General features: G+C 42.3%; 1 protein-coding gene across 1 annotated transcript in view; it reads left to right on the top strand.

Moving 5' to 3' along the window:
- Positions 1–12,189, top strand: part of LOC132497793 (dystonin-like) — a 504,834-nt gene that overhangs the window by 394,086 nt on the left and 98,559 nt on the right. Inside the window, 6 exon segments of the mRNA XM_060111281.1 lie at positions 1,365–1,427; positions 2,021–2,262; positions 3,141–3,270; positions 6,216–6,415; positions 7,824–8,319; positions 10,185–11,656. Of these exon segments, the coding sequence (XP_059967264.1) occupies positions 1,365–1,427; positions 2,021–2,262; positions 3,141–3,270; positions 6,216–6,415; positions 7,824–8,319; positions 10,185–11,656 (2,603 nt within the window).

Genomic DNA, 12,189 nt, shown 5'->3' with positions numbered 1-12,189 from the left:
CGATCCTCTGTGGTTTATCTGCCCTGCTCAGCCCCCAGCTGTTCCCATTGTGAGGCTGATGTTGAGCTGGGCCCGTCTCCACCTACCATTTATTCTGCTCTATTAATCCCATTTCAGGCAATCCTCATAGTATACGTGTGTGATGATCTCTTCTTTCTCTCCTAATCAGATTTCCTGAAATGTCAAGGTTTTTTGTTTTTTTTTAAAGGAAGGGAATTCTGTGGTGTTTTACATTAGTTCTTCATGCCCATTCTATATTAGTAATGAGTAAAAAGTATTTTTTTCCTACTCTTGACAACTCCCAAGCATGGTAGGAATTAATCTCAAGTATCTAAAGGGTATTTTCACTTCCATCTGAAATGCCACGGTGTGTGTGATTTTTTTTTTTTAAAGGGACAAAACTTAGATTAAGGTTCAGATATTTAAATGTTTTTGTTTAGGCTTGTTCTCATGTGGTTAGTTTGGGGAAATATTTTTGTGTTTTGGATAGAGAGCCAAGGCATACTAACATGAGAAGGTCTAATTGATTTTTTAATATTCTGGTTATGAAAAAGGAACCTGTGCTAGGTGTTTATGGAATTAAAGAGAAATAATTACTACGGCTCACCAAGTAGTTCCTATTTGCTAGGCAGTAGGGTAACTGTCTTTAATGCCCACAGTGGTCTTGCGAGATACGTGTTATTCTCCCCAGCAGAGGCTGCACAGATGGATTCACCTGTGCAGCCTCACAGGGAGTCATTAGTGGGGCTGGGGTTTAAGTTCAGGTGAGACATATGCCAGGGCCCAGGTGCCCCAGCCACTGTACCTTCTTCCTCTATGTTGATACAGTAATGGTTTCTTTTACTTTTAACTTTTCTTTCATGTCTTTTTACCTTATTCCACCTCCATTAAACCCATGAAAACACTGTAACTACAGCAGACAATTTTCAGTTTCTTAACTTGAGACAGACATTCTTTTGTCCGTCAGGCATTTATGCTTCAAGCAACACACGTAGTGACCAGCTTCTGTGCTTCAGGGACTGTATCACTAAAATAACTTCAGCTTTAAAACAACCTTATCCCCAAATTTTCATATAAATTAACAGTTAATGATTAATGTATATAATCTAAAGTTACTGAAACTCTACTGTTTAAGTTGATCATGTTATGACTTTAAGAATAAATTTTATGCAAAAGAGAGGATATAGCTTGATCTTTCAGACCTTCATTTGATTTTGAAATTGAATCAGTATTTTACATTTTCAAATAGTAATAACATTTTAAAAGAATAACTGTTTATGGCGTTTGCTTTAATGCCACCTACTATTAATATATATAAAATACAATAGAAATCTATGATGACTTCAGTTTTAATATTTTTGCAGGTGGAGTAATATTAAATGGTGAAGGAACAGCCATAGATACTCAGGATATTTTGGCAAATAAAGGTAAATGGTAACTTTAAGTGCTTATTGATTAAATTACTTGGTATGGTGTTTCTTTTGAGAGAGAGAGAAAATCTTTTTAGGGATGAAAAGTAGTTATATCGAAATTTCAAACTTGAATTAAAATGGTATGAGTATAGTCATGTTCTCCATAAATAACATGTTTATATAACATTCCATGCAATTTTGTTCATCTGAACTTAATGAAATCCAGTAATTCAGCTTGGCATTTGGTTTATGTTTCCTTCTTTCGGGTTAATTTGAGATATTTTCTCACTTGGGATAACATTATTTGAGCTATTTTTTTTAAATTTGATGCCTGAGGAATTAATAAGCATCATTTCATGATTTGGGTTTTTTATTCCATTTAAAATATCTATCTCATTTCACTTGTATTATGCAGTATACCTAAAGTATTTGTCATTAAGTAGCATTGTAAGATGATGTAACATTTTAGTTCTAAAAACTCTATGACTTTATCATAGTAGACTTAATATTGACAAAATAGAAGGAAATAGCACATGAAACAAATTTTTATTTCTAGAGCTCTAAACACTCTGAAAATGTGTCAATATAATTTTTCTTCTTACGTTTAGGATTAATGTCCATTAAAAAGGATATGACTGACATAAGCCATGGCTATGAAGATCTTGGCCTCTTACTTAAAGACAAAATAGCCGAACTGAGTACCAAACTCTCCAGATTGCAAAAGGCTCAGGAAGAATCAAGTGCCATGATGCAGTGGTTACAGACGATGAACAAAACTGCCACGAAATGGCATCAGGCACCTACACCTACAGACACTGAGGCTGTGAAGAGTCAAGTTGAACAGAACAAGGTATCTTATGTGGGTCCATTTACCGAAGATGTGAGAAAACAGATTAGTGCTCAGAACTGAGCCCTGGGGGTCAGGAGCCCCATTCTGGTTTCTGGCTCTATAACCTTCAACACATAGTTGCCAGCTTTGTTGAACATGACTTTCTGTAGAGACTGATGCTAATAGTCACTTATTTTTACACTCAGATGTTATAAAGATGAGTGAGCTGTTGGGTGCAAGCAACTTTGCCGCCTTCAAATTAGTTTAAGTCTTGGATTTTAACCAGTACTTACTGGAAAAGATGTATTTAAGGGCTAAGTGTATTAGGAATCTGTTCTGTCCAGTATAAAATAGGGGAGCTCCTGCTTTCCCTTTGTTTAATACACAGTATTTCTTTCTACAACTGTCAGGGTTGGGAAAACGGTTTTGCACTCTGGCAATGCTGGCAAAAATGTCTCCAGATGACTAACTTATCTTTGAACTCTGTAACGTGTTGTCCAGAAAAGTGCTTATTTGCTAGTAGTCTCAAATCTTGCAGCCTTTATCAAGACTGATTTTCTGATTAATTACAATCTTACTGATGTCATTTTCCTTTTTTTCCAAAGGGATTTGAGAATACCTTGAAATTCTTTCTAGGTGATGGGATGAGGGTCATTATCTCTGTAGCTCTAGCATTCCTCCTTGGGATTCTGTTATCACCTAGTCAAAGAATAGTTATGAAGAGGAAAAGAAAATATAATTAACTGCTGAATCCAGTCCTCACTCACTTCAGCCTTTAACAGTGGATTTTTTCCCCTCTTTTGGTCATGTTGGAGAAAAAAGTGCTCTATTGAAATTGTGTTTTTGTCTTTTGATGTTGACATACTTTAAAGAAGTTACTTTTTTTATTTCCTTGTTAGTCATTTGAGGCAGAACTGAAGCAAAATGTAAACAAAGTGCAGGAGTTGAAAGACAAGCTGACGGAGCTGCTGGAGGAGAACCCAGACACTCCGGAGGCCCCCAAGTGGAAGCAGATGTTGACGGAAATAGGTATGTTACCACTTACACCAGAGGCCGTGAACAGAAGCACAGTCATTTTTTAAAAATGATAATCTCTATCAGAAAACATCTATCCAACAATCTCACTGACTTTGGGATTTGCTTTCCTGTTTCAGAATCGATCTTTGCATATTCTAAAATGTTATTTCATATTACATGGTGCTAGGCCTTGGCATATCTTGTGTTTTTCTCACCAAACACAGTAACGAAATTTGTGTTTATGAAGAAGGTAGATACCAGTTAATAGAATGCTGTGTATTGAATCACATGTTTTCATTATGGTTTATTTTTTTACTAGGTTTTGGGTGCTTCTAATTTTTTATGCTTTGTTATATTTTAGTGTGGAGAGTCCTTTTTGTTTGTTTGTCTGGAAAAGGTGGGTGCCTTTCTCCACCATGGAGTTCCTGATGGCACCCCACCAGCCCCTGTTTCATGCTGCTGGACCCTTTCCCAACCAGCCTGAGAAGACTGCTCCCCACAGGAGTCTGGGGTTTTGCTCTGTACCCAGAGTCCTTCTCCCATCTCCATCCTGTCCCTATATAAACTGTTCCTCGGAGATGCAGAATTTCCTTCACAAGCTCTGTTATCTTATCACCCCTTTTCCTTATTGTAATGATATGGGAGTGAGTGTAAGACAGTGATACTCATTTTCCCTACTTCATAGTATTTGGAGAATTCAGTGAGTTAATGTGTGTGCAGCTCAGACAAACAGTATCTGGCACATAGTAAGTGTGTTTACTATGACTATCACAAGAATCATTTTACTTTGAATTGTTCCATTATATTTAGCTAAATCTTGTCCTTCCTCTAGAGTCAGATACGCTGTGATAAATTTAGAAGTTTCTAAGTACGTTTTAGTTTAATAAGAGTCATCCTTATACCTATAACTGCTTCACTTTGCTGTGCACCTGAAACTGACACAACATTGTAAATCAACTATACTCCAGTAAAAGAAAAAGAGTCATCCTAAGAGATCTTAATGTTGAAAGGTGTATTTAATCCAACAATAGAGACTCCTGTTGCATTATAATTAATTGGGCCCTAATTCAGTGGCTCTCACCTAGAATATCAGAATTACCCGAAGGAATATTTGCAAGGCATCTTAGAATAGCGGAGGGAGCAAGGAATGCATATTTCAGAAAAGCTTCCTGATAAGGTTTTGATATTTCTCCTTCTCCATTTATGGTTTGAGTTGCATTATTTCATTATCAGATTGTGATTGACTAGAACACGCCGTATAGTGTGACGTTGTTTAGGTAAACGTTTCAGGGGCTGGGCTCTAAGAGAAGCAGCCCTTCAGTGCATTACACTAGGTGAAAAAAATCTGTCAGATCAGCTCTTCACACCATCAGTGTTGAGTGACTCATGTGTTGAGGGATGGTCTGAAATTCTGGGCTTCAAGGAGCATGCCGTCCTCAGGGCTGGGGGAGCAGGCAGGGCATCCTAGCGGAGGGTGAGACCCAGTGGGATCGTGCAAGTGGGATGGGGCAGGGACGGAGGGGGAGGGATGGAGCATGTGAGCTGTGGGGCCCCTGTGCGCCCAGCCTGTTGCGATGAGGACGTGTGATCAGTGGGCAGATGAGGGCTTCCTCTCGGAGGACAGACCTTCTTGGATGAGCACATGAGAGCCCTTTTGTGGGAGACCCTGGAGGTCAAGCAGAGGTCATCAGATTTTGCCATCTAGTTGGTGACGAGTAAATTATTGAGGGGTTTGAGCCCAGAAGTGACATATTCAGTGATGTTTAAGGGAAATTATTTTAGAACCAAATTCATTGCAGCTGAAGATCATGAATCGCAGGTAAGCTGGTTAGAAGGCTCTTGGTCAAGGTGTGCAGTTCTGGAAAGGGTGCTCCTGGCAGCAAGAGTGGAGCATCCCCTGGGGACGTGTTAGAAATGCACATTCAGACCTCACTTCAGACCTGCTGATCAGTGCCTCCGGGGGTGGGCCCAGCACCTGTGTGACCAGACCCTCTAGGGGTCTCTGATGCAGCTCCAGCTTGAGAAATACTGGTCTTGGCAAAACACGATGAGAACCAACATGGAGTTGGGTGTTGGGAACGGAAGGACTGGGTTTAAGGGTTTGTGATTGAGGATATAGGAGAGTCATGAAAGAACATCCTGAATTATGGCATTTCGTGATGTGCATGAGAATAACCTGCAAAAGAAGTCTAAAAGTCGGAAAAACCTACCCATTTTGATAGGAATATCGTGAGTTTTTTCCTCCAACATTGAATTTTAAAGGGTTGGTGAGATTTCCTATTGTAACTTCTGAGCAGCTGGCTGCTGATGTGTGATTTGCGTAGAAGAGCATAGTTGGGTGTAGATACACACATTTGGGAGTCACTTACCTCCATCTGGTCGTTGAAGGTTTGCTATTAAAGAAAAGGATACAGGGGCTTCCCTGGTGGCACAGTGGTTGAGAGTCCGCCTGCCAATGCAGGGGACACGGGTTCATGTCCCAGACCGGGAAGGTCCCACATGCTGCGGCGCGGCTGGGCCCGTGAGCCATGGCCACTGAGCCTGCGCATCCAGAGCCTGTGCTCTGCAATGGGAGAGGCTACAACAGTGAGAGGCCTGCGTACAGCAAAAAAAAAAGAAAAAAAAAAAAAAAAAGGATACATGTTCATTGTTCTAGTGGGTCAGTTCTAGTTGAATAAACAGACTCTGTAGGACTTCTAGAAGGAATGAGCGTTCTCAGGAATATTCCATAATCTACAGCATCTTCCAAAATCAGATTCAAATCTATTTTTCTTACACTTCAGTTGACACAAACCATTGGGACCATAAAATCTGTATCGTTAAATGCAATTAACACACAGGTTAGTCTTTAATTGACTATGTAAGGAGAGTCCTGTCCTACAGTCTTCATAGATACAGTTGTATTAAATGTACAAAAAACAAACATCTGTTTCATCCTTTATCTTTTTTTCTTCTAGATTCTAAGTGGCAAGAACTCAATCAGTTAACAGTTGATAGACGACAAAAACTGGAAGAATCCTCAAATAATCTAACCCAATTCCAGACCGTGGAGGCTCAGTTAAAACAGTGGCTTGTGGAAAAAGAACTGATGGTCAGTGTCCTTGGGCCCTTGTCGATTGACCCAAATATGCTGAACACACAAAGGCAGCAGGTGCAGGTGAGTCCTACCTGACTTAACAAGACAGATGTTTTCATTAGAAATACATTACCTTGGATGGTATGTGCTCTGCCTGTCTCGGAGGGTATTTGTAATGTGTCAGATGCCCACAAGGTACTGTCATGAGGCTGGCAGGAAACCCCCAGAGAAGCAAAGCTCTGGAGCATCCCTGAGGGGTCCACCGAGCCCACGAGTATGGTCAGGTCCCTTGATCGTTTCAGTCATATTGTGGTTTGTAGGGACCCTGTTAAAGAGGACTTTCTTTGAAGTATTAATATGATTGCATAAGTAATAACATTTTTATGAGAAGCTAGTATATTGTTTAGAAATGACTCCTTTGAGGTTTTATTCATTTTGATTATGGTACTAGATAATGAAACTTATAAAGCTCATGCAAAACATCCCTGAGTGGGGGAGACAAAGTAAGAAGAGAAAGAAGAAGGGAAGAAGAGGAGGAACCTTGAAACCCGCAGGGTTAGTTAGACTCATCTAATTATGAGCAGATAAATCCACAGGGGGAGAAACATACGTAAATTGTAAGTCAGACGTAATCGCAGGTGCTCCGCTGTGGTCTCGGTGAGCTTTCTGTGCAGGTGGTGGTTTTGGGGCATGGAAGCTGATCTGTACTCTGAAAATACACAACAATCTGGGTAGTTGAGTCACATGCTGTCCTAGGCATGTATGTTCTTCATCTGAATAGATGGAAACAAAAGATATAAAGAAACATTTGAGGAGAAATAATTATCCATAGTCTCCCAGAGATAGATAAAATATTCTACTAAAAGAAGGACATTTGGGGATCATTCGTTTTATAATGAAAGCCAGTGTGAGCCCGCACGCTCGGAGCGACATGATTTATTGGCTAAATCTTTACAAAAAAAGACTGTAAACGTCGATCTTATGTTTAAAAAGAACCTTTGTAAATCAATACACCATGAGTTCGTATATCCTAACACTGTTATCACTGTGTATTTCCTTTGGTGTAAAATGCTATAGAGCATTTAAAAAATCCTGTAAAAAGAAAAATGCAAATAGGAAAAAATCAAATTGGTGTTAGTGCGATGTAAACTTGTCTAAAAGCAGTATTTCTCTTTGTGTGCGAAAATTTGTACATAAATTTTTGTTCCTTTTCCCCACACTAGCAAAAATATTTATTCTCTTTTGTCTCCCTTGGGGGATATTATTTTAGACAAAATGTTAATCTCTGAAGCACCATTGCTCTTTGGATTAGTTTATGATAATTGCACTGCCTTTGAAATAAAAGCTAGGAAAGCAGTAACAAAAATAAAATAAAAACTAGATAATTAACTACCATTTCTATCTGTTTAGAAACGTAAAGGTATGTTTTCTGTAATTAATTCTCCAGTCATTTGTGTGTTTATTCGCCCTTGTCACCTCTTTACCTTAGATTCTCCTGCAAGAATTTGATACCCGGAAACCTCAGTATGAACAGCTAACAGTGGCTGGTCAGGGCATACTGCACAGACCTGGGGAGCACCCATCCTTCCATGGGATTGTGAAGGAACAACTGGCAGCTGTAACCCAAAAATGGGACAGCCTCACGGGACAATTGAGGGACAGATGTGACCGGATCGACCAGGCCATTGTTAAAAGCACCCAGTATCAAAGCCTGCTGAGAAGCCTTTCCGATAAGCTGGCCGACTTGGATAATAAACTCAGCAGCAGTGTGGCCGGGAGCACACACCCTGATGCGATGAACGAGCAGCTGGAAACAGCCCAGAAAATGAAGCAGGAAATAGAGCAGGAAACGAAGCAGATCAAAGTGGCCCAGGCTCTGGGAGAGGATCTGGCAGCCCTGGTTAAAGAAGAGTACTTGAAAGCTGAACTTAGTCGACAACTGGAAGGCATCTTAAAATCGTTTAAGGACCTTGAACTAAAAGCAGGTTTGTGTGTCTTCTTTGAATGCATGTATTTCCTGGACATAGGGATCAGTGAACTCCCTATTTCCAAGCCGTTGGGGAAACCAGCCCCCTAAAGTGAACCTGCCCGCAGTGAGAGGTGCATGCAAGGAGGGTAGATTTGGGTTCACATGCACACACAGTGTTGCAGGGGCGGGGGGTTCTGCACAGATGACAGGGGGACCCCGTGCCGGCAAAGTCCACTTCGCATAGGCCCACGGAAACTTCAGGTACTCCAGATTGGTTTTTACAGACTTTCAGACATAGAGAACAGACTTGTGGTTGCCAAGGGGCGGGTGAGGTAGAAGAGAGATGGAGGGGGCAGTTTGGGATTAGCAGCTGCAAACTATTAAAACAAATTTTTTTTATTGAAGTAGAGTTGATTTACAATCTTGTGTTAATTTCTTCTGTACAGCAAAGTGACTCAGTTATACATACATATACATTATTTTTTAATATTCTTTTCCATTATGGTTTATCGTAGGATATTATATAGAATGGATAACCAACAGGGACCTACCGCCTAGCACAGGGAACTCTATTCAGTCTCCTGTGATAAACCAAAATGGAAAAGAATATGAAAAAGAATGTGTATATATGTATAACTGAATCACTTTCCTGTACAGTAGAAAATAACACAACATTGTAAATCAACTATACTTCAATTTAAAGAAACAGTAAAAAAAACCAAATTGGTTTTTAAAGGTGTCAGTGTTTATGCTATGCGACAGTCTTGTTTCACCAGAAAAGGAGACGAGTACAGTTATTAAAAAAGACTTGACATCATCTTCTTGATAACAGCTAGTTCGTCTGGTTCCATCATGGAAGCTTTTCCAGAGAAACGTGTGAGAGAGAAGCATTACGCACGGTTTCCTCTCTTGCCTGCTGTGGCCATCACTGTGTGGCCGCCGAGCCCGGGATGGTCCAAGGCAGCAGCAGCAGCAGCAGTTTCTGGGCCCGAGAAGGGCCGGCCAGAGGGGAGCCCGTTGGTTGCTGTGTTTGTCATTTGCCAAGTAACCCTAGGCACTCAGCTTATGTTTTTTAGTAATTGATTGGATTTGTTTAATGATCATGGCAACCGTTTCAGACTCACTCCCTGATTTTGACGTGATATGGATAGCAGACATTAGCTGTGATGGTTACAGTGAGGGTGACTACTGTTAGGAGCCCTTTTCTGTGCCAGGCATGCAGCTCAGAGCTTTCCTTGCACGCACTGTCACCTCATTGCCACGACAGCTTCTATCAGTGTCGCCAGCTCACACTTGGGGCAATGAGGCCCAGAGGTTTAACCGTTCACCCTAGGCCCTCCAGCTCTTGAGAAGCTGAGTTGGGATCCAGACCCATGTCGTCCCCATGGGCTGCCTTACATTGCCTCCGTGATGGGTAAAAATTACACAGGTGGAGAGTTCCCCGGCGGTCCAGTGGTTAAGATTCCACGCTTCCACTGCAGGGGGCACGGGTTCAGTCCCTAGTCGGGGAACTGAGACCCTGCATGCCGCAGGGCCAAAGGAAAAAAAATCACACACGTGGAAGAGTCACATTTAATAAGAGATTGGTTATTTATGAGCATCACCTAGAGCTTGGAACGGTTGTCACTTCCCCGCCCTGGGATGGAGGTGGCTCTAGTATCCAGCCTCCATTGTCTCTTTTCTTGCCGCAGTCCTCACCTCTTGCCCTTCCCCCACCGCCTGTCCATAACGTAAGCGCTTTTGTCGTTCTCATAGTCAGTGCTAGTAGCCCTTGCGTTTAGATTATTCTATGTATTTATTTGGTGGTTTTTCTCTTGGCTTTTTGCAGATTTATTCAACATTTTGATGTAAAATAAACATGTCTGTGGTTTTATTTTTTAGAGAACCATGTCCAGCATCTTCAGTCAGCCTGTGCCAGCTCTCATCAATTTCAGCAAATGTCTAGAGATTTCCAGGCTTGGCTGGATACCAAGAAGGAAGAACAGAACAAGTCTCCCCCGATATCAGCCAAAGTCGAGGTCTTGGAGTCATTAATGAAAGATCAGAAAGACTTCAGGAAAACTTTGACCGCCCAGTCTCACATTTATGAGAAAACCATGGCGGAAGGTGAAAACCTGTTACTAAAAACACAAGGGTCTGAGAAGGTAGCGTTACAGTTACAACTGAACACGATTAAAACCAACTGGGATGGATTTCAGAAGCAGGTGAAAGAAAGAGAGGACAGGGTGAAAGATTCACTGGAAAAAGCTCTCAAGTATAAAGAACATGTGGAGATGCTCCAGCCATGGATAGACAGGTGTCAAAACAGCCTCAAGGAAATAAAGTGTAGCTTGGATCCTGCTGAGACAGAGAAATCTCTTGCCCAGTTAAAGTCTCTGCAGAAGGAGAGGGACCAGCACTTCGGGATGGTGGAACAGCTAAACAGTGCAGCCAGCAGCCTGCTCCGTGTCTGTGAAGTGGACAAAGAAGTGGTGGCAGAGGAGAAGGAATCCCTGCTCCAGAAGCTGGACATGGCCACCGAGCAAGTGCACAGGAAGAAATTCTCTCTGGAGAACATGGCCCAGAAGTTTAAAGAATTTCAAGAAGTTTCCAAAGAAGCTCAGAGGCAGCTTCAGTGTGCAAAGGAACAGCTAGATATGCACGACTCTCTGGGGCCCCAGGCTCACAGCAGTAAGTCCCTGACTGTGTTGCAGACTCAGCAGAAAGCCCTTCAGACCTTGAAGCCTCAGGTCGATCTGGCCCAGGGCCTCGCCCGGGACCTTGTGGCGGGGGCCTCCGACTCCAAGGGCACCTCCGAGGTTCTCCTCCAAGCAGAAGCCTTAGCCCAGGAGCACAGCGCCCTCAGCCAGCAGGTGGATGAAAAGTGCTCCTTCTTGGAAACCAAGCTTCAGGGCATCGGCCATTTCCAGAACACCATCCGAGAGATGTTTTCTCAGTTTGCGGAGTTTGATGATGAGTTGGACAGCATGGCCCCAGTGGGGAGAGATGTGGAAACGCTGCAGAAGCAAAGGGAGGCTATTAAAGCCTTCTTGGAGAAACTGGAAGCGCTCATCGCAAGCAACACCAATGCCAATAAGACCTGCAAGATGATGCTGGCCACGGAGGAGGCCTCTCCTGACCTGGTTGGCATCAAACGGGACCTGGAGGCTTTAAGCAAACAGTGCAACAAGCTTCGGGACCGTGCACAAGCCAGAGAAGAGCAGGTGGAAGGGACCATCACGCGCCTCGAAGAATTCTACAGCAAACTCAAGGAATTTTCTACTCTACTCCAGAAGGCTGAAGAGCACGAGGAGTCTCAAGGCCCTGTTGGCATGGAAACAGAGATGATTAACCAACAGCTTGATGTGTTCAAGGTAGGGAGTGCTTCCTTTGTACTCTGCGTTTTGGTTATTCAAAGATATTACTGATCGGTATAGAAGGAGATGGCCTATTTTGTAGCATCTTCAAGTGGGATCGTCATGCAGTGTTGGAGCTTAAATGAGCATCCGTGGGCGGAGGGGATATCCAGGTACGTGGGGTGAGTCCAAGCTTCCTGGGGCTTTGGACCCTCATGGGATAAGGCCTGTGATGAATTAGGAAGTCAAAGGGTGCTTGGAAAGCTGGTATCTGTTTCTGATGTCACTCACAGCTGCCCTCTGGAGTGACCACGTCCGTGTTTTAAACTCGACCACGGAGGCCCATCCATCACATCAAAAGTGTGTTCTCTTCATGTTTGTGTCCCAGCATTTTCTTTCATGGTGAATTATAGTCTTTTCCTGCTCTTTCCCTTTTTATAGTCTTCTCCTCCTTTCTTAATTGAATTTCTTCCCCAAGTTCCTATTTTAAAAGGCAGGGTAGAGTTCCCTGTTGTAATCCTGGCCCCAGACGATTGGGAGTAAGTTATTTC

The sequence above is a fragment of the Mesoplodon densirostris genome, chromosome 10, assembly GCF_025265405.1.
Source record: "Mesoplodon densirostris isolate mMesDen1 chromosome 10, mMesDen1 primary haplotype, whole genome shotgun sequence".
Classification (NCBI taxonomy): Eukaryota; Metazoa; Chordata; class Mammalia; order Artiodactyla; family Ziphiidae; genus Mesoplodon; species Mesoplodon densirostris.
Note: the sequence above shows the minus strand (reverse complement) of the source record. Positions and strands in the feature narration are given on the sequence as shown.